At 36.2% G+C, this 23,737-nt stretch overlaps 1 protein-coding gene across 1 annotated transcript; it reads left to right on the top strand.

Moving 5' to 3' along the window:
* Positions 1-272: 272 nt before the first annotated feature.
* On the top strand, positions 273-23,369 carry LOC145785250 (venom factor-like). The gene is made up of 29 exons (XM_082596932.1): positions 273-308; positions 628-816; positions 2,493-2,556; positions 3,418-3,578; positions 5,025-5,166; positions 5,615-5,771; positions 6,069-6,188; positions 6,845-6,936; positions 7,353-7,498; positions 8,141-8,192; positions 9,054-9,229; positions 9,825-9,957; positions 10,823-10,895; positions 11,011-11,150; positions 11,892-11,982; positions 12,305-12,464; positions 12,836-13,077; positions 13,829-14,013; positions 14,240-14,385; positions 14,644-14,824; positions 15,355-15,506; positions 17,122-17,251; positions 18,036-18,190; positions 18,592-18,713; positions 19,513-19,620; positions 19,775-19,875; positions 20,685-20,797; positions 21,134-21,219; positions 21,769-23,369. The coding sequence occupies exons 1-29, from the start codon at positions 273-275 to the stop codon at positions 21,965-21,967; spliced, it is 3,852 nt and encodes a 1,283-aa protein (XP_082453058.1). The 3' UTR covers positions 21,968-23,369.
* The last annotated feature ends 368 nt before the right edge of the window (positions 23,370-23,737 follow it).

Raw genomic sequence — 23,737 nt, 5'->3', positions numbered from 1 at the left:
GGTAGGTACTAGCAGGGCTCTGGAGTCGGAAGGATTTTAGCTTGTCACAAATTAGTGTATTTTGTACATATCGACTTATCAACATTTGTTAATTGATATAGCCTGCTTTGATAATGATAAGTTGTTAATTAAACGTCGCTCACACATTTAGTGGAAATTTACATCTCGAAAAAGCTTTGGAATAAACTTTATATATTGCAAACATTTTTTAGATGACGGCATCTCACTCACCTGTAAACGTGGGACAGTCCAACTTCTTTATTACATTTACGATGAGTTACAATGCGGTGGAGGAGATTCGATATCATGTGAGTCTAACTGTTACATGAAAATGTTTTTACAAACCGTGGATATATTTATTTATGTATATACAGTCGACCCTAGTTATTCCGGGCCAATTGGGGAGGAAACTGGTCCGGATAATGAAAAACTCTCAATATCACAAATGTATTTATGTAAGGCAAATCAAATGTAGACTTTCTAGCTATAGCAGTAGGCTACCAACTTGACTATCAATTCTCTCTACAAAAGATTTATTACCTATAAAGGTGTAGTTGTGCAACTTTGCACGGTTTCATATGACAGTCTACACTGCACTAACAGACTTGTATAATTTCTACTGTGCAGGTGGTTTCTAGAGGAACTATTGTGGCATATGGAGTGGACACACCGAATGCTGGGAGTGTCCAGAGTTCGCTTTCACTTGATGTTACCCAAAATATGGTGCCAGAAGCAAGAGTTGTTGCTTATTATTTAGTTGGTACAGAAGTAGTTTCCAATTCACTCTGGATTGATGTGGCCGACACTTGTAAAGACGTAAGTGACTGGCTTTTGAGTTAGTTTGTTTTTCAGAATAAAAAACTTTCCAATAATTTCGTACAAAAATGATTCGTTTTTAACATATAGTATGTCAAAAAGACTGTTGATACTTTTAAGACAGTTTCTGAACTGTTTGTTCCAACATTATCAATCGCATTGCCAGTAAAACGTAAAACTAATTCACGTGCCTTTGATAAACTGAAGCAAGTTATGAATTAATAGAGAAAGCAAAAGTATTTTCTCGTAAGAAATAAACACATTTTAAGAGAGGTGGTTCTCAAACTGTGCGTCTTCCAAAATTTCTAGCGGCATTGCGCATTAATTTTATGGCAACATAATGTTATGGTTTTATTTATTGTCGCTTTACAACTGCTAAGGTTTTGTAGGGACAAGGCCCATTTTAAGTTTTGTATCAAATTTACGATGTCATCACATTCTTACCGAACTAATCCTCACTGCGTTATGCGAGAAAGAACGCGATCGGTACGGTTTTTTAAGTCTTGGTTATATACGGGCAGGGGGCTTACAAATTCGCTGTTTATGCGTCGCAAAACCAAATAATTTTTTCTGAGTGCGTCAGATTGAAAAGAAGTTTGAGTTTATTGCTAAGAGATAAAATAAATGTTCTGGAAGTTGACTACTGGGTTGCTCACATTTCCAGGTAAAGGAGGGTGGAGCTCGCTTAGTATTAAATTATGTAATCCAATTACATGCTAGAGAAATCAAACTTCAGTTTTAAAACGGTGTTGCAAAAATTATTTAAACCGACACGCAACAACACATTTGAAGTGCTTCCAGCATGACATCAGTCGTTTTAATTGCAACAACATTAGCCTACGTGCCTACTTTTGTGAAAAGAAAACATAGGCTACACACGAGAACTTTCGACTGAACATTTTTTACTCAGTTTGATTTTTGATACGCGGAGGAGGCCTATTAGGTCAAAGAAATCTGTGACCACAGAAGGGACATCCTACAATAATATTGTATAACTCAACAATTCATAAAATCTACCACTCAATTCTTGTTCTACGACGTTTTGTAATGTGCCCCAGCTGCAACTCTGTGACGCTTCGACAACTATACTTCAAATTTTAAATACGACTTTTGGACAATTTTTAATTGTTTTGCAAGCAGTAGACTAAAAGCGCATTACATTTTAAGACCTTTAGGCATCCCTATAAAGCTTTCGTCCTTTTTCCAAAATAAAAAAACAAAAAACTTGAAGATACAAAACCTTTAAAAAGCGCAGCAGCAAATCTTTAAATAACATCTACTTCTTTACCATTAAGGAAGCCATGGTGATCTAGGTAGCAAAAATGACAAATTTTGTTGTCTGGAAGTGATCAGCAAATCGCATTACCAGGGCTATGAATTCATAATATTAAAAAAGACAACATCATTAGAGAAAATCCTTCTTTTTCACCCTACCTGTAGTTGTACCTTTACTGTCCTTTAGCTGAATTTTCATAGTTTGCAGATCGAACAAAAAATCTACTTCTATCATTTCCAAACGTTTTTTGAAATCTTCCATTTAACGTTTACTAACTAGAGCTAAGCTTCTATGCACATGCTTTCCTGGTTAGTAAATGAAAAAATGAACAAAAACAGCTGCTGTGACATTTTTTGTCACCATACAATGATCTGATTATTTTACCATTCTTTTCTTGTAGGAACTTACTGTCACGGTAGAACAGAAGGTTCGTCCAGGCGACTCGGTTGAATTCACTGTGCAAGGTGAGTTACTTTTGCTTTGAAATCACTCAAACTGTATACTTACTATTAGCAGGGCCGTTAAGACTTGAGAGGATAATTTGAACCCCCACTTTTTTCGCCCAACACTCAGAGTTCAAGATGGATACCACTACATCTTGCAGGTTTACAGGTTTACATAAAATGGATTTGTTACCTGACTCATCATTAATGCTTCCGCTCCGAGGGCCGTCCACACACCTAAACACTCAGCAATTTGAATCCGGAGCCAATGATATCCTCGGCCCAAAATACACAACTCTCACTCCCCAGGTTATAATGAGCCGACTAAAACTTCAGTATTGCCAGATTTTTAATTTTTTTTGTTCTTTTTCAGTTTTTGAAATTTCATTTCATTAAAGTTGTGATCAAAATTGAAACGGCGACTCACAAAAACTGACAAGAACAAACACTTCTATTTTCTGATAAAGTTGTAGAGCGCAATACGGAGAATCAGAAACGATATTTTGAAAAAAAGATATGGCAAGCAACATTTTATTGTTCATCATTTTGTATCAAGCCGGAGTTGACTTTTTTGACGATTCCGACTTAGGACGCCATAATCTCTCCTACTTGGACTCCACAGTTATGCTAGTGCTAAATGGAGAGTTGTCCTTAAAGTGTGTTGCTCAAGTGCGCAATCCTCACACTTTGACTCGAAGTACTATGGCTCGTTCTTGCCGATTTGTCGTTTACAGAGCGGGGCATTCATACGCTAAGTGATCGGTATAAACAATTGAATGGTCACAAAACAGCCATTAGACTCTGAAATTTATAGACATGTTTGTTATTGGTAGTAGCCTAATATCTACCTCTCATTGTAATCCTGTATGGTGTGATTTTCAGGCTCCAGCAATGCCCTAGTAGGATTGAGTGGTGTGGACAGAGCAGCCTACTTCTTATACGACGAAAGTCGACTTACTCCGAAGAAAATGTTTGATAAAATGGAAAGTTACGATCAAGGGTGCATTCGTAACGGTGGCGCAGATAACAGAAATGTCTTCTTGGTAAGTTATCGGTTACACTTGTTTTTACTTGAAACACATTTATGCTATATACTATAGCAGGGGTCACCAACCTTTTTTGCATGCGGGCCACTTTGGCACTTAGGAGAGCTTTGGCGGGCCGCACTAATAAAATTTTAGGTAGGTCGACTCTTATGCTAGAAAAGAACGCATTTTGTACCCAGTATCCAGCGTTGCATGTTGTTAATATTTATCTTAGAATACCGCAGCAACAAAATTAGTCGAACAACGCTACTGCCAGGCCAAGCTCCTTTAACAACACTTTTGACTTCTTTAACAATACCTAATAAACGAGGGCACTTGTTTTGCGCACATAGCGAGGCAAACGGTTTCATCAGAATAGGCCTATTCATCGCCGAGTGGTGTTGTCACTTTGCTTCACAAAAGGTATCTTGCCATTAACAGTTTCAGTAAACAAGGAAATGTTTGACAGATCGCAATACAGGCAACAGTAGTGACCTGCAAACATATCAGGGAAAAATAGGCTCCTATATCAGGGAGATAGAAACCAGGCACCATGAAACAAACGCTTGTGAAAATCACCGAAAAAACGTTTCTATCTTAACTCATAAACACTGAACAATGTTCCCTCTAAAAAAGCAATGAGTTGGTTTTTCATCCTTTTTGTGAGAGTCTATAAAACCGTCTTTCCTTGATTATTTATTAAACAAATGTCACTTGCGGTGCTTATCAGCATGGCAAGAATTGTTGATTAACAACATTTTGTAGTACTACGCTAAATATTTTCATAATACCAAAAAAAGTCTTTAAATTTATATATATTATTTTTCCAATTTATTATAAATTGAGTCGGCACACCGACCTATTTTGCTAACAAAAACTTGCAAAAAGGAACACTGCTCGTGAAACACAATAACGGTGAAACGCACACTAGTGATTACAGGACATTTACAAACTTAAAATAAGCAACCCTATGCTCACACACATTTTCGAAATTCGAAAACAGACATTTTAATCAACCACTGGGACAGTGTGGCTGGACATCGCATTGGAATAACTTCGAACGACTCCTACCTAGAATTACAATCTGATTGGTTGGTCGGTGGAATCGTATGCAAAGCGAAAATATGCTTCTGGAAAGTATTTTTTGCCTTCAAGCTGTTTAACTCCTCAAGAAAAGTAATTTTGGTTATACTTGTGCGCTGATACCTTCCGCGGGCCGCACATAACAGCATGGCGGGCCGCATGCGGCCCGCGGGCCGCCGGTTGGTGACCCCTGTACTATAGTGATGATAGTAAGTCATCGATAATAATTAAATATAATCAAGAAAATGAAGTATCTTCTGACAGGTGTCAAATATATATGATTGAACTAACTCGTGTGAAAATAAATTTCTTTGCTTAATTGAATATAAAACATTTCTGCACATATATTTTCAATGTAAGCCATTATTCTACTTTTTGTAGAATGCTGGATTAGTAATGCAGTCACCAGTGATCAGGCCTTCCAGAGTGGACACTTTGGAATGTCCAGAACAGGGACAGGGACAGTCAAGAAAAAAACGACAAGTGGGTGATGATGCAGAAAGCAGAAGAGCAAAGTATATTGGTAAATGAAATGTAAACACTACCTTATTATTACGTTGATGACATACAATTGTCGTTGTTTTTTATTTGCATCAAACCAATAGGTTCATGTTAACAACATGACACGCAAAAACACACAAAACAAAACATTAAAGTAAGGTTAGTAAAGTAAAAAATAACTTAAAAGTTTCTTCGTCATTTTTTCTACTTGTTTCTGATATTTCTATTTCTAATCCTTGTTACATTATGTGGATGGTAAGCCCTAATCAGTTATTCTTACTCACTTTCCTCTTAAATGAAGGATTTGGGAATGGGTTATCGCAGCGTTTTTTAAAACTTTGCAGGTATTTCAAACTTTGCTTAGATTTCGATGCTTCAGAACCACTTTATGTGTAGCTAGAACGTCTAACAGTCTTTGCTCTTTCATTCATCATATTTTTTAATTTTTACTTTTCTACTTTATTGATAAGCTGAGAAATTGGCGGAATGCGAAAGGGACGGACGTTTAGGCCCAATCAACGGAGAAAGCTGTAGAGTTCGAGGTCTTCGCGCACGTAACAACCGAAGAGACATCAGAGGTTGCTATGCAAAGTTTAGAGAAGCTTGCCGCAATGCTACTTTAGAAAGGTAGCCTACTGCACATTTATTTTGTCCAGCCTTCACTTGAATTTTTTTTACTTGATTTCTGAATTAGTTGTAGTGTGCTGGCACACCGGTAAACAAACTATAAAAAATGTATTCTTTGAAAATCTTTAATAATCCAAGAACATGTTGGAAAAGATTCTCTTTTTAGTTGCTTGCCTGAAATTATTCATAATGTGATTTTAATTTATTGTAGGCATAAATCAAAATTTAAGTTTTATATAATATAGCCTAGCTACTGTATACTGAAAAGATACAATGTATTATAAAATTATTGTCTAGAAATAATAAAAGGGGCAATCCTTTGGGAAGAAGTTCAGCCGTTCAGTCACAGGTAGACTTAAGTCTCGCTCGCCAACGAACGGACTTTCAAGAAAGCTTGGTGTTCACCACAATAAAGTTGTGAGTTTAACTTTGTCATAGTTTTTTTTAAATGCCAGTAATTTTTTTTTTTTTTTTAAACTCAATACTAAAATAATATGCACATCATGGATTTACCAAGTACTAAGGCTTGCGAGTTATCAACTCAATTTTGTGTTTCCGCAAGCTTCTTGGCCTTAACGATTTTCGTTTCGAACTCAATGCCTTCGCGAAGGTCGTTTCTAGTTATTTGCACCAAAAAAATCTGACTCGAACAGTACTGCTGTAAATTCTTCAAATATGGCAAACAATAGCCTGCTCATAATGAACTGCAATGAACAAATTCTGCAAAAGTCCGCCCCGATAGTTCAGTTGGTTACGGCGTGCCTTCGTGTACAAAGAAGCTTCAAGATTAAGCGGCGCTGGTTCGATTCTCGGGGTGTGCGCTTGAGCAACGCATTCTAAGGACTGTTCTTCATTCAGCGGCATTTAGTGGATGTAATAATTCTCCGGCAACACCACTTCAACAATCGGAAACTTCACTCTGGCAATCTCGTTAACCGGCATTGCGTCAAAAGCCTTTGCAAGTATACGAAACTACCAGGAATAACCTATCAAGGCTTTGTCAGTCCGAGGATAAAGATTCAAAAACCAAACCATACCAAATCGAATTTTTAATTTGACTCCAATTTTTTTAGAGATGAAAATGGTGAAAGAACCATAACAAGAAAGGCCCGAGACAGTATCACCACATTTGAAATAGATGCCATAAGCATGCAAAACGAAGCAGGTGGGTATAGCATAGTTAAAGAATACAATCAAAAGTGCTTCTTATTTTATGGGCTAATAAATTGAACATTTGCTAAGTAGCTTTACAACAAAGCCAATATGTTTATTTATGTTTTAGCCATTATAAACTTACATTTCGAAAGAATTCTCCCAGCCATAACGCTACCATAATTGAACTTTAGCGAAACGGCCATAAATGATGATATTGTATCAACGGATGGTTTTAATTATATTTTAAGATGAGTATGTTAACAGCGTTGTTTAGGGATGTTACTCGTGAACGTCCACCTCCACGTGTTGCTAAATGCATTCCATTTTTCCATAATATACAATACAAAGATTTAGAAAGCTGTTTTATGACAATTGACTCTTTTGTCACAATGTTGCCGTCACTTTTGTAACACTTCATTCTTTCAGATGGATTTTGTGTATCTGACACCAGTGAACTTCTCGTGTTCAAGGATGTTTTCATTCAGCTTTATATTCCATATTCGCTTAAGTTGGGAGAACAAGCCAGCATACGATATTCTGTATTCAATTACGCAGCTACAGACGATTACACGGTATAAATATTTATGGAGTCATCTTTATCAAACTCTCTTGTCCCAACCAGCTTTGCGTTTGATAAGCATGGATTACGTACAGTAGATTAGTACGAAAAGGCCTGTAAGTGACTACCTTTATACGTATACCAACAAGCATCTAGTCCAACCAAAAGTACATGCTACCTTCGGTGCCGAACCGATGCTCTTTGTAAATATGTGAAAGGCTCTCTCCGCGCAGTTGACCTTATGTAGTTGGGGACTATGAAGTCTGATACCAGATCCACATTCTTCTACTGAATCAGGCTGCAAAATAAAATTTATCATTTTGCCAAACCGATGAGGACAATATGAGTGCAGTAACGGAGGAGACCTGTACACATTTGTAACAATTATCTTCACGGTAACATGCTCACTAACATATTTCGATCAAAGCTTCAAGCAACACAGAAAAACTGTTAAATCGAAGTAAATAAAAGCATCATTAAAATACAGTAATTTACGAAGAATGAATTCATAGGGCTGGAACAAATAGTCTCTAAGCTCTCTGGTGCGCAATAATTTTGTAACCTAGGATATGTAAAACAAGAAGATGAAACCGTTTGAACCAATCTGTGGCTTTCATCGAATCTCATTAAGTTTGTGAATGTTCTTTTTTTCCAGGTGGATATTGAAGTAAAGCCACACAACTCCTTCTGCACACACTACACCGCAGGTAAGGGATCAATAAACAATCAGCAAAAAAATTACCATGTTGGTATTTGTGACATTGGTAGTATGAGCTAAAACCATTTCCTAAACGTTTGTTTTTAAAGGATCGAATTAAAAATTTTATCGAATTTTTGTTCATTTATTATTCTGGTTGACAAAGCCCTTGTCAGCCTGTGAACGCTAATTAGCGAGGCTCAAACTAAACGTATAAACATTTTCACTAGTTCAAATAAGCAAAAATCGATTGAAGTGCTGGCTATAAATGTGGGGTAGTTTCAGAAAATGTGCATAAATTACCTTTTAGCCTAACAGGCGTGCTTTAACAAGATAGCCAAATTGTACAAAGACATGTCTAAACATTGCATTGGACTTTTGTGCATGACAAGTCAAAACTAACTTGCTTTCTGCACGTTTTCGTAAAAATTTCTTATTAATTTATTGGATAATAAATCCGAACTCGTGTTACGTCCAACTTACTTTGGGTCGAAGTTGCACCAAAACACCAAAGCACTTGCACCAAAATTAACCGACGTATATTGAAAATCTTATCTTTCGATTAAAAATACTACCTTTTAAAATTATTTCAAAATTTAAATTATAAACTTAATGAACCTAATGTTCTTAAAGTTTTGTCAAGTCGCACAGCTTTTGTATAGTGATCTCACCTTTATTATGATAATAAGTTTTATTGCTCCACCGCTTGTTAAATCCACAGGAGTACTAAAATATTTACTACAGTGTATTCTTAACATCATTTGCAGGATATTTATTGGTCTGTACTTGGAGTTTGTTTCCAGAAACAAGTGTAATGGTGTTTCGCTTTTTCTTTGAACCTTTTTAAATGTTGGCATTGTTTTGTTGTCAGATGAATGGTCGTACAGGTTAAGGAATGTAGCCTTGCATCCGAACTCAGCCGTGTCAGACTCATTTGCAGTTCTTCCTCTTTCTATTCCTCCTGGTGGTCTCGGTTCCTTGGAAGTGAGAGTTTTGACTGGCAGACGGGTCATTTTAGATTCCATCAAGAAAGAAGTTATTATCGAGGTGAGTTGGATACCATTGAATGTAAGAAGCCATTGGTGTTTTATTTTGTAGTTAGTTTTTGATTGTACAGGATAATAATTTTCGTATCTTTAGGTAGCTACATTTACTATAAATTTGGATCCACAAGTAAATGTTGTGGATTTAAACGTTCGGCAACAAACGTAAGAACCCCAAATAGAGCTTCTGATTGTATCCACTGAAGCTGTATGCAAGGTTCAGAGCTTTGTTTGTTTATATCCCACTAAGTTAAATATGAAGTATATAATAAAAAAACCTTTACTTGAAATGTGCATGCCACATCTAGTAGCTCAGGGTAACAGCAATCTGTAAGGTTATATTTACAACCCCAATACTAAGTAGCACAATATATCAACAGTAAGGACCGTTAGAGGAATAAACGAGGACCAACACAATCACAAAGCATATTTTAATGAAGATTTATAGATTCTACTGTATACAGAAAAAGACAAAAATTAATGTATTTTCTGAGGAAATTAAAGGCCCCCTAATTTGCGGGCCCTATGCGATCGCACGATTTGCACACCCCGACAACCGGCACTGGCCCTAGTTTATAAATGTTTTTTTTTTACTTCAGCCTGAAGGAGAAGTGAAGGACACTTACTTATCCTTCCCAATCTCTGCTCCTTTTCCGACAACATTTGAAATGGAATTTGATTTTCCAGAACAATTTGTTCCCGGATCTCGGTCCTGTACAATTTTTGCATACAGTAAGATCTGAAAGAATTTATTGAATGTGTAACTGGGCTGTTCATTAATACACATAAGGCATAAAGCAGGCCTAAGAAAATATTTGCAATTATCAGGTAAATTTATCTTGAAACTAACAACAATTTAAGTATTATCAATAAGCTTAACCTACAAAATTCTGTACCATTGAGTGAAAGTAAAACCCTGCTCGATTGGATAGAAAACTTCCTTGAGTAATTCTTCGTGATACAGTTTCATTTCTTAAAAGCTCTAAACTTATATGTGCTTGCAAACTTGCTGAACGTCACTTGTGACAAATTCGTCCATTCTTTGTGCCTTATTTGAACCTCAATTCTGTCATCTAGCCGTATATATGTGTTTGTCAACCATTTAGAAGAATAACTGGTTTTTGATTTGCACGTGTTGGATATCAGTTATAGTTCGAGTGAGAAGTTTTCTAGACATAATCATTCAATGTTTTGAAAAAATATTGAAGATTGTCAAATGAGATCACCTTACACATTCCATCTATACCTTAAGCTAGTTACTTGTATAAAACCATCGTCGCTTGATCTTCCTGTTCCGTTGTTCATAAAATTGTATTATTTTCAAAATAAACACAAGCTATTTTGCAATAGGTTGTGACAATGTGATTTAAACAATTTCTTTGGTTGACGACTGTAACGAATTTGTCACAGGTGACCCACCACTTTCCAAAAAGAAATAATTTGACTTGAACCCCTAAAAATCAATTTCTAGATAAAACAGACGAAGAAAATAGTAACCTAACTTCAATATTTTTGCAAACAAATCATAATTCCAACGTAAAGAGGTTTTAAAAGACATTTGTAGATGTTTTTAGTGTTTGATTCACACTTTTTGTAGCTAACTTTTTGGGACCAGCTATTGAAGTAGACCCGGACACAGGTGAACCGAATAACCTTGCAAGTATTTTCCGGTAAGTCTTACATAATTTTCTTTTTACTCAATATTTTCATTTACCATGTCACTTTGACGAAGTTTTGTATTTTACGAAATATAGGCTGGTTCATATGATTCTAATTTCTTTACAGTCAGCCGTACGGTTGTGGTGAACAAAACATGTTAGCTTGTGGGCCAAACATATACACTCATGCTTATTTGGAAGCTGTAGGAAAGCTAACCTCAAACATACAACCCAATTATGATCAGTCTCTCAAAAGAATGGAACAAGGTATAGCTTGTTAAATGTACTGAAGCAAGCACATCAAAGAGATAAATTAAACTACTTTTGAAATAATCTTTTTGAAAATAAGAATATTTTGGATTGTAAAATAGTTGATCATAAAATTAGACCGGTACCTTTACTCTTCTGGCCTAAAAGTGTAAAAGAAATGATTTATCTTATCACTTGATAAAGTGAATCTGATGTTTTGCCTTTAGCGTGCTTATGTTGCGTGTATTTAACAGTACTAAGTCAATGCAGCACAGTTATTCAACACCATAAAGGAACTTATACAATAGTTTGGGAGGGGGTGGAGTTAATTTTAATTTCAACTTTAGCCATGATTTTAGGATGTAACAAGACATTTTAAGGTTTCTAGAAAAAAAATTGAAGTTTTTTTTCAAAACTCTCTCCCCCCTACCCCAAAAAATACTTTTCGTATGAAATTGGCTTGTATTGCATTGACGTCACTTTTTGTTCATCTGCTACTGTACTAAAACACGTTTTAATAATGTTACAAACAGTTTTTCTGGTTTTGGTTCATCGTAAGGGGTTTTGGACTAAAATTAAAAAATATTTTTTTCAGAGATCTTAAAATATCTTGTTGTTTTCTTATGTAAAACCAGGGCTATAGTTAGATTTGAAAAAGGCCGATTAAATCCCTAACAACAGACTACAGGCTCTTAAAAAAACATGAGAACTAGCCCATTGTAGTATATTTTGTGACCTTACTGTATTGTCCAACTGCAGGATACGATAGAGAACTAATGTTCCGGTCAAAGATTGCTGATCCACCTCTTTCCGCATTCGCCGTGTGGAGCAATCACGTGCCCAGTACTTGGTGAGTTGCTGCAGAAGATGTCCAACTGTAATCTGAGGAATATAGATTGCATTGCGTCTTCTTGTTTCCATTTTGGAGACGGAGTTGCGCTTTAACTGGAAATATTTGACTTTGTTTGAGATTCTCTAAGCTAGGTTTATGGTGTGTTAAATAATACTTGAATTGTTTGTCTTTCAACTGTCTGTCAACTTGTCTAAGATCAGAGCTTACATAATCGAGCAAGCTAGACTACATGATCGTAAAACCTTTTACGCTACTGTAGAATATGATTGTAATTAAGTCAGTTTTTCAATTATTTGAATTGTTGTTTACTTATTTTCAGGCTGAACGCTTTTGTTTGCAAAGTGTTTTCAAAAGCAAAGCTGTACTACACAGAATTGGATACAGATCCTATTTGCAGTTCTCTAAATTTCTTAATTGGCGAGCAGCAAGGTGCTGGGTGGTTCAGAGAAAAGAGGGCACCTTATCATAGAGAAATGGTGGTAAGTAAAGCTCTCGGCTTACAAAAAACGTGGCTTCTTTTTTTTGAAATACTTTTAACCCATCTAACCAAGGTAGGTTGAAATGTATTTTTAATAGGTCAAAAAACTAGACCAGTAGTGTAGTCAGTTTTTATAAAGCCTCTACTATTCGAAGTAGTTGGTTTTCCTGCATTTTTTGTCAAGGTTAAAAAAACAGCGCTAAAGAATCCAATAGAATAATTTACGTGTCGTTGTTTTATAAATTTTTATCACGTTTCTCATCGTTATATATGGATTTCGTTTGCAACTTTTTGAATTTTTTTTATAATACGAAATTTTGTTGGGTTGTGTAAATAAATTGAAGTTTAATTTTCCTTGACCTTTTCTTATAGGGGGCTGTTGGAGGGAGACTCACATTGTCAGCTTACGTTTTAATCGCTTTGCAAGAATCTGGCTCTGTGTGTCCAGGTTTGATGGCTAGTCTTACAGCGAGTATAAACGAGGGAGTTGAATTTTTTGAGGACAACAAGAATGATGTCACTCTCAGGACCCGTCCTTACGCGATTGCTTTGGTGACGTATGCGTTGGCTCTACACGACGCCGCATCAGATTTGACAAGTCAATTTTACGAAAGGTGAGTAACTAGAAATCAGGAAATAACGTTCTGATACAATTTGTATCCTTCCTCCTCAAAATTAATTATTGGTTTATTTATTATTGATTGCTATTCACCGGAAACTGTGACAACAGTTGTTTATTACAAGTATACAGCTATCACTGCATGGAATGTTTTATTTTATTTCCAAGTATGTTTGAGTTTTCACGAAATCTATTTGCAATATCACGAAGAAATGCAAAACTTCCATCACACGTGAAAACCAAAGTGAAATAAAATAAAAGCCCACCCAACTTCTGTATTGCGTAAGCAACTCAATCAGATAGCAAACGCTTTAAGTGCTTCAGTTCTATGCAAGTAATGCGTAGGTGGTGTTCCGTGAGTCGTATAGCTGTGAGGGTGACGTAACTTTTTCATAGTGATATTGGATCCCAATTCGCAGTGCCTTTAGGTTGCCAGACAAGTTTCGAAAGCGAAACGTTTCCTGTGTTTAAGCAATGCAACACTACAAACAGATTGGTGATGTTTTTCTCTGCATTAATGTGCTTTTCAGTGATAACTGAGTCTTTGCTGAAACGTTTGCTTACACCACTCAATCAAATGAAATTGAATTGTTCTATCTAAATGTCTACGTGGCTTTGGTTTGCACGTTAATCAAATCACGATTACGACTATACATAAATTTTCAACAGTACGCCTCTAAACACATCACATATTTGATGAATTGTATTTGCGATTAATTGCTCTTCCATTTTCTTTTTGTTTCAAGATTATTATCATATCAGTCGGTATCCCCAGACAACAGAAGGGTATTTTGGCAAGGAAGAAAATTGACTGAGATCCAAGGAACTGAAGTCCACGACTACTGGTATAAACGAAAACCGCAAGCAATTGATGTGGAGACAACAGCATATGCTCTTTTGGCCCATATTGAAATTGCAAAGAACACGAATTGTAAGAAGCTTACACTTTTGTCGGATGCACATAACTGTTTCACAAGCGGAACTATAATTAGTATAAGGGCATTTAACCTACTTGGTTTCATTTGAAGTGACTATGCAATATTTTTACTCAGGACCACATTCAGAACATAGAAGATAGGCAGGCTTAACAAATTTTAAAAGGGCTGAATGACTTACAAAAAGTTGAAAACCACAGTCTTAGACTATTTCTTTTCTAGTCGTCCAGACCGATTTTGATAAAATTCGTAAAATTGCTCTGTGGTTGGTGAGCCAACGTAATGAAGGTGGAGCTTTCATGTCAACCCAGGACACTGTTATCGGACTGCAAGCTTTGGCTGCTTATGAAATTTGGGTTCATTCACTAGTGAGTAGTTTAGTGTTATAAAAAAGCTGATAAATATTGCCTACAAACTTAAAAGTGAAGAAATTATAATTGTTTTTTTATAATCTGTTTTAGCTATGACAATGCCGCATAGGATTAAAATAAATTTGCTTAGCTTCATTTATAAAAAAAGAGAAGTTATTTCTTTTCATAAGTTGCTCATCTCTTACACAACAAATCAAATGCTTTTTATACTATGTCTAAATAAAAGTACATCACAGCTGCACATTCTTTTTTTAGAACCCTCAACAACCCCTCAATGACATCACAATCTCTCTGACAACTCCAAACAGCGTAACTCGATGGGGTGCCGAGAGTCCACATACTTTCGAATTGGACGAAAACAACAACGGATTTAAAGAAATCGTTGAGGTCCCAGATGACGTGCTAGAAGTTGGCGCTGTGACGGTTGGAGCATTCGGTAAGTGAACAATGCGTCGTAGGCCACTTCGATAAAATGTAGCTACTGTGGAATAATGATTTATTCAAATGGTTTCATCCAAACGCATTTACTATTGCAGTAACATAGACATAGCGGGAAAAGTTTTAAGCTTTTTCCCATTATTTTAACAATCATCTTGTCGTCTTTTGTGACATTTAGAACACATTGCAAAATTTTTAACCTATATTTAAAAGTATAGCTTTGGGAGAGAAGTAATTTTACAATACCATAAACAAATGGCTGACAATAACTTAATAGGATTGAATAGCATTATTCAAAACAAATACAGTACACTGACAAATTAACAATATAATACATTCAAACGCTTTCTCTTTGCTTTCATCAAGACCACTCTTTGCCCTCAACGTTTGAGTTTATTGTGTTGTTATTCTGTTAGTATATGGTATATGTTTTAAATAATGCTATTTAATCCTATTACGTTATTGTCAGTCATCTGTTCATAGTATATTGAAAAGTAACATACATTTCTCAGTGCATGTTTTCCATAGGCACTGGAGAGGGAATCTTGTCCTATAGATGCCTCTACAGAACTGTTGTTGAAGAAGGGAGCTGCCATTTCGAAATTAATTACAACGTTGAATACAACAACTTAGAATTGCACATGCAAAGCGACAGAGTCTTGTTGGAAATGAAGCTTACGGTACCAAATAGTTTGATGCTTGCAGAATATATTAGATTCGAAATATCGATTTGCGTTGATCATTTTTTAAATTTCTTTGTACAGATATACAGCATCCAGAAATCTATTTTACAGAATTTTGCAGTGCTTTTATTCTTAATAATTGTCTTTCGGTGGATAAGTTGCTTTTCTGATTCAAATTAGCCTATTTTTTAAACTTAATTAAAACACTTCTTTTCGAATCAAATTACTTTTATGTGTATAAAATTCTTTAGGTTCACCATCTTGCAACTAAAAACGTTGCTGAATATTTTGTTGATAATATGATAGAGTGCAGCGCCGGCAAAAAATCTTTACGTTTACTTGGCAAAAAATTTTTTACATGAAAAATCCTATGTGGGTTTTACTTATTCTTCACGCCACGCATCACGTCACAAAAATGCTTAGGCTATAGTTACATTATAATAGACTGCCTGGCTTGCCTTTACCTCTCAGCTATTGCCTTGAGTGCCTCGTGCTGTGTCGCATGATGGTGAATAAGTAGGTCGGTGAAATCGGGCTATTATGTTCATTTTCCTGAAATTTTGAAGACTTAGAAATATTTATCAAACACCAAAATGGATCGAAAGAAAATGCAAACGGAAGAACAATCTTGTGCTTTGACTTAGCTTGAAAAGGGGCATTCTGTAATTAATGTAGGTAGAGTTATTGGTGTTTCAAAAGAGGTAGTTTGCCGGTAAAAAAGATCGGGGTCATTGCTACCTGAGATGGTACCGAAGAGTGAGGCTCTAGCGCACCTAAGTAGACTTCGCCAAAAACGGATAAACTTATGAAGCTTGAAGTAACTTCACATCTGTCTATAGCAGCAGTTGAATGAAAAAGAAGCACCTACGATTCTCAGAACCCGACTCCCTTTTTGGTATCCTCCCAGTTGACAATGATCCACAACCCGACTCCCTTTTTGGTATCCTCCCAGTTGACAATGATCCACAACCCGACTCCCTTTTTGGTATCCTCCCAGTTGACAATGATCCACAACCCGACTCTCTTTTTGGTATCCTCCCAGTTGACAATGATCCACAACCCGACTCTCTTTTTGGTATCCTCCCAGTTGACAATGATCCACAACCCGACTCTCTTTTTGGTATCCTCCCAGTTGACAATGATCCACAACCCGACTCCCTTTTTGGTATCCTCCCAGTTGACAATGATCCACATTTTTGTGACAGGATGCGTATGACGAGTTTTTTGCCGGCACTGTAGGTATAAATCAATGAAAGGAAATGATTTTAGCCAGATTAACGAATTCCTGACTAAAATATGCAATGTTGTCATTTTGGCAACCAATAATACAAGTGCAGGTTTATATCAGAGGCAAAGTTTGCCCCAAAAGCGTGTCATTTACCACATAATTTGCATTTGGTCAAAATATTCTGTTACCACACAAAATAAAACCAGTTGCTACATAACAAAGTTTTATAACAATTGGAGAAGGCTACCATGTGGGCTGCAAATGTTTAAGAATTGGCTTGTTTACGTGACATGATGGTCAGCCCAATGTGATTAGGTTATGCTGCAAAACCAACAAAAATAAATCTAAAGTGCTTATCTTTTTATTTTTCAAATTGGTGATCAGGTCACAATATCTAAACGGGTCGGTTCAGAGGCCCTGATGTCAATTGTTGATATTGGACTTCTATCTGGTTTCGTCCCAATCCAAGACACAGTTGCAAGGTTGTCCATAGAAGAATTTGCTGACGGCATAGGTGAGTTTGAATGTTCATGATTTGAAGATTAGCATTTGACGTTAAATAAAAACGTAACAAATAGTCCGTGTAAAATCTGCAAGCAATTCTTTTAATTTTTAAGAGGGTCTTCACCTGGTTAAACATACAGTAGCTCTGAAAAAGTTATATACTGTAGGCAATTTGGAGCATATTCTTTTTTTCACGATTTCTTTAAAGCATATTCATATTTCGAATGAAAACATCTATTAGTCGGCTCAATCCTGGTAGATATGCAACAAGCTTGCAGAGACTATCAATCACTGACACAAACCTGGCCACCCAGGCTGACGATGTGTTTGTGTAGTGAGCAGCTTACGCTTGTACGAGTTCTTTTAAGTGCTGCTCTTGAATCGTCTCAACCGTTGAAGTGCAATTTCTTGGAGTTCACTGTCATTTGCACACGTTGGAACGAATGCTGAACCAATTGTGTTCAATTTAACCTGTAGTTGTATATATAGCACGTGGTGTGAACAGGGCCATTAAGAGGATAATTCGGGCCCGGTACCAACGAGATCTTAGTGCCCCAAGCCCGGTACCAACGTCTGAGAAAACGCACTATATCCAAAGAATACGCAATAGCGTTTTCAATCTTCCGGGACTTTTGGAAAGTTAACAAGCCTCTAAAGTTATCCCGGGCCCGGGTCCAAAATACTCCGTGAACTCCCATGTCAATGCTACTGGGTGTGAATCTATTGAGTTTTCGGAATATAAAAATGAATTTTAATGTACACAAATCCAGTTAATTCTATTTTTTTTCCAACAGCCGAACGTTACGAAATCACCAATCAAAATGTAGTCCTGTACCTTCGCAAGATCGACAGAGATGAACTGTCTCTTACCTTCAATATGGTTCAAAGGATTAAAGTGGATAGGCCTCAACCTGTCCAAATACGAGTGTATGACTACTACGAGCCTACGGTAACAAATAGTAGTGGTGTTTTAAAAAGAAGCGAATGTTGTTCTGTTGCTATAGCCTCCATTTAGCTGGTTCACTTATAACTTTAGAAGGTAAAATGTAAACAACTCGCTCAAAGAATTTTATTGAAATAACTGCACCAATAAGGTTAGCCTAACTTTTCAGTAGAACCAATTTTAGAGCAAGTCAAAGATTTAACATCAAGTTGTCACTAACCCAATAGCTGTACTTTGTTGATGCTAGTTTTGTAAAATATGAACTGTTAATCTACGTTTGCGAAATACAATTATAGCTTTTAGAATGACAAGATAATTTCTGTGATGGCAAACTGAAGTGAGTATATGTTATGATTTAATGTAGGTTGTTTCGCGCAATTAGCCCAATGATAATCTTGTTGCATTAGGTAAGTTGCGCCATGTTCTATTCCCTCCCCGACAACACTCCAAGTATCAGAACAACAAACTGTGACGGTTTAACTGACGACAGTCTATGCAGATGTGCCGAAGGTGGATGCATGACTTGCAGGTGATTTGAAACCAAATATATATATTTTTTTCAATGGCCATCAACAAAACTTCATGAAATAAAATCGCAACACAGCAAGTGCTTGTATTTTACTGTATCTGTGAATAAGATGACAAATGTCACATTAGAGGTCGGCAACTTGCATTTGAAAAAGAAAATTAACAAAACTTAACTTAGCATCTGATACGTTAAAATCTTCATGTTACCTACGAGATGGTTTAGAGCAGAGTTACCATAAGTGTGTGCCACGAGAAAGTCGCAAGCAAGGCCGTGTGATTACCATCTCGGCCCCTCCGAAATCCATTAGTGGGCCCTATGTTTAGTGATAGCGCTTAAAAATAAAACAAGAAAACATTCAGGGTTATAAACTCTTTCGGTGTGGGAAAAAAATTTACAGTCATTATTTTAACAAAAAGTAGGCTAAACAACTCTTTAATCTACAAAAAAATATGTAGACCAAATAGGCTATGCCAACAATGCAGTAGCGGATGTGGAAAAAATAAGGAAAAAAGTACCACAGGAAATTAAGGGATGAGTAGAAGGAAAAAGTAGGAAGAAGCAAAATGCAGTCAACTGACCGAGTGAATAAATGACTTCTGAAACGTTGTTTTTACCTACGTTTTGCCACTTAAACAACAATGAATGTACGTGTTGTTCAACTTTGTAAGTTTTATTTTTAAATTTATTGTTATAAGCTTAATCATAACCAAGCTAAGGTTCCTTTTATTATTAAATAGCTAGAACTGTATTTGTATTGTATTGCTGGCTGTATAATAGACTTTGATTCCATTGTCGTTAGGTCTCGTCGACAGCAATTGGAAGAAACTGAGTGCATTGATGGCTCTGCTGATTGCAAGCTTTGCACAGGCCCCAACTGCCAAAATCCATTTACTGTAGCCTGCAACAGGTAGGTACAAATAGAACATTAGCAAGATGCTTTATGAAGCATGGTAAAGTCTTTGAAAAAAAATATTACAAAACCGAACGAGTTTGAGGACAAACATAAAGCTTTTAATCTTCATGCACATTTCTCTTATGGTTCATGTTAATTTTTTTTTCAGCAACTACGCTTACGTAGTTACAATCAGCGCCATTTTGCCATTTTCAAATTCCGACGTGTTCATAACATTCAAAGCCACAATTGACAAAGTACTAAAATACGGTGAGTATTGAACTTCACAATACAACAATTCTCCAATGTTTACGGTTGTGGTTATTTAAAAAACACTCACACGCGTGTCCTTTCAATGAAAACGTAGACTTTGTGTTTTGACGTTTTCACAATTGCTAAAAAAGAGTGCTTGCCTACTGAATTGGACAAAAATTGTTCACCAATTCCTGAGCAGTCGTTTCTCGCTGTTAAGCTATTTTCCTACTTACGTATATATGTGTTGATATGTCGGCTGATGTTAAAATAACTTTGCAACAAGTGCTGTTGGATATACAACACATAACGCATGATACGTTTATTCCTGCTTGAACGCTTTGGGCTGGTAACTTTTTTCGTTCCATTTCATTTTTTAAGACACTTGTTGTGTCTAAAATTTTTAGCATTCGACGCTGAAACTGTGACTGTGACTGGATATAAGCACAAATTGTATAGGTTTGACAAAATGAAGCTATTATCAGCTTTGCTAGGTTAGCCAGACGGATTGATCCAACTCTGACGAATCAACATGTTAGGAAATACACTAACCCAGTTTTAACAATTGTTTAAGAAGAAGGCATCCACTTCCAAAAATTCATCTACAGTATAATGTTTGTGCATTAAATTAAATTTTGTTGTGGAATCAAATAAATAGAGAAATCAAACAAAAATGACATCAGTTGGTTCAATTCAGAAGCACACTCTATATCAACAAAAAGCCGGCCAGCCTAGAAGACCCAACTGGAAGCAGGTTTCAACAACCAACTGGAAACAGGTTTCTCGTATTGGAGTTAAAATCACATAAATTTATGTAATATTTGTAGGAGATGACAACACTGCTCAAGCAGGTATAGAGCAAACCTTCATGGCTAGAAGAGACTGCTACACCAGTTGTAAGGATCCGGAATTTTACCAATCACAGACAGACAAAAATGAGGTAAAGTTCTTAGACATGTATTATTGGTATTATAATCATGTTGCCGTGTTCCAAGTTTTACGGCACGGGGCATACAAGAAAAATTAAAAGTAATGAGATGGTTTCACCTTTTCAAAACTAACTTTCTCAGCAAAAATGCTTTTGCTTAAAAAGGGTAAAAAGGGTTATGTTAGGGTAAAAAGGGTTATGTTAGGGTAAAAAGGGTTAAAATGGTTTTGTTAAAAGGTTTTGGTTAAAAGGGTTTGGTTAAAAGGGTTTTGTTAAGGTGAAAAGAGTGAAAAGGGATTTGTTAAAAAGGGTAAAAATTTTGAAGTAACATGAAAACTAATTTTTAAGAATGGAGACTACATTCGAATGGGATATCAGCTCACTATCATGGGAGCTAAACCAGATGCAGGAATGGACAAGAATAATCAGCGATTGTGAGTCTATTATTTTATATTTATGTCAATGCATTGCCTACGATGCCACTGCTTTTTAACCCATATGCATCTTTTATTTATTATGAACGCCAAAAAACATGATTTTAATTTTTGTACTATCAGTATTTACCCACAAGGCAACTTCATTTTATTTGTTTGTCATTTGGCAGATAAATTATCTTATGATTTGTTTATCGGTGCTGCAGTTAAATTTTGATTCATTAAAAAAATGGTGTTTGTGAAAACGTTTGCGCTAGTTCTGCATCTGCGTATAACTGTGACAGTAGCTTTAAAAGGTGATATTTCGACGCTGCTTAGCCTATACTTTATGCACAATAAATTAGTCTTATGTATTTTATCTGCTATAATGTTTTTTGAGGGGCCCCAGACAGCAAATCAATCGTTTTTTACATTGATTCAATGTCAGAATCAATGTATAAAACGGTTGATTTGCTGTCTGGGGCAAAATCGTTTTCTGACCTCTATTCTACAGTAATTTTCCGAAACTTTTGTCTATTTTTAACCGTACGTTTTTACGTTTTACTACAGTCACCACTACATATTGGACAACAAGGCAACACTTGAACGATACATTCCAAAATGCGATGAAGTTATAAGCATTTACAAGAATTCCAAATGTAAAACAACCGGAAAAAATAAAAGGCGCTGTAGGAGGGCCATCAGATTCATAGACGCCTGCAGAAACTTCAAGTCGCTTGAAGACCAACTTAAAGAAGGGTGCGACTAGCAAAACTGGACATCAACCGAAACTCCACTAAAAATTTCAAAGATTCTCAAGAATTTCAAACAAAATTTCTACAGAAGAAATTGACTGTGTGTTCGCAGAGATTTATTCGACGTCACTTATGCTGCTTCCATTGTGCCTCCTATAGTTGTGACTCCATTGTTTTGCATGTAATCTTTTTGCATGTAATCTACGAAAGACAGCAGAAGAAATCATTGAACACAAATCTGTCTTTTCAGGAGTCGCACCGGTGTTTTATAAGAATAGAAATTTAGTGCCTGTGTAACAAATGCTTATCAAGACAGAGTGAAACTGTTCACCAGACATTTGATAAATAAAGTGACTTGCGTTCTTCTGGTGGCTATAGGCTACTAGTCTAGAAACGTTGGCAGTAAAAGCTAGGTATCATCCTTAACATCAGGAGGTAACATAGTAGCCTACAGTCACAAGAAGAACGCAAGTCACCTTATTTATCAAATGCTTATCAAATTGCTCAGTTTTGATGGTAATGACAAATTGCGGTTCAAAGATCATTTCATACTTCACGTTTATTGCGATCCAAGCAGAGTGTTTGATTTTTCGCTTTGAAAATGAGTTCTTTGTTATGGAAGCACGTCATAGGTTTTCTGCTTGACTTTTTTGTCCTTTGATTTTGGCAATCAAATTTTATTTGACTTTATCAACAGAAAACTTAGAAATGTTGGATTAGTCAATTCTACGACTTGAAAATGTTTATTTTGGTTTGGCAATTTTTATATCTCAAATCGTGGCCACATCAAATACAACGTGATATAAGACTGTTACTTCAAACCATCAAACTGAAGTCATAAGACAAGTACAGTGACGCAGAAAATGGTACAATCTTTTGTGTGCATGCAGTGCCATTAACGAAGTGTGATTTTCAAATTAATGTTATTTCTAAATTTTAACTCTGCATAGTTTTTTAGTGCAATGATTTTTCAAGGTAGGCTACAAGTTCTGGCAATATGTTACAGATAAAATACTTTCCACAGTGCCTTTTTTAGCCAATGATCATGACCAACATGACCAACTGAAGACAACTTCACTTAAATTCTTGAACAATATAACTGGTGTTTGCATGCGCGCATTTTTGCAATGTTGATTAACTCAAAATTTATCTTATTTTGGAAATGTGTGCATTGTCAATTACACCATCTCTAGAGAGTCTTTCTTCAATGTGCATATTGATACAAATCAAATTCAAGCTTTTATGCAAAAAAAAAAAAAAAAATTAATGTTATGTCAGAACGTTTGGATTTGTTCTTTCGTTTGAACTGCCTTCTAAAAAGGAGACATTTGAATATTGGGATGTGGTCTTTTGTGTTGGTCAACAAATAGGCAACTTGTACGACATATTCACTCAAATATATTGAACTTATGCATAGTTGTGTTGCTGAAGTTAGAGAGCTTTTGGTAATAGCCTAGTAGCCTAGCAAGCGTAGTGAACAAGTTGATAAATCATCATGTAGTACCACTGCAGCTGCTGGTTGTTTCAAATTGAATTTAGAGATCTTTTTTGCAAGCTCACTCAATACATTCATCATTTGAGGCATCCAGGGTTATGGTCGGTGTTTAAAGGTTTTAACCAAGTGGATGATAATGCAAGGACATCTGATAGTTGAACATTTAGATTAAGGCACCTCAGGCATGCCTTTGAGTGACTTGCCAAAAGTGCAGCCACAAGGTTTTGAGCGGTATCGAACCGGCGCCCTTTCGAACGTCGAACCATGGCTCTTCTTGTCACCGCTTGGT

The sequence above is a fragment of the Aplidium turbinatum genome, chromosome 16, assembly GCF_918807975.1.
Source record: "Aplidium turbinatum chromosome 16, kaAplTurb1.1, whole genome shotgun sequence".
Classification (NCBI taxonomy): domain Eukaryota; kingdom Metazoa; phylum Chordata; class Ascidiacea; order Aplousobranchia; family Polyclinidae; genus Aplidium; species Aplidium turbinatum.
Note: the sequence above shows the minus strand (reverse complement) of the source record. Positions and strands in the feature narration are given on the sequence as shown.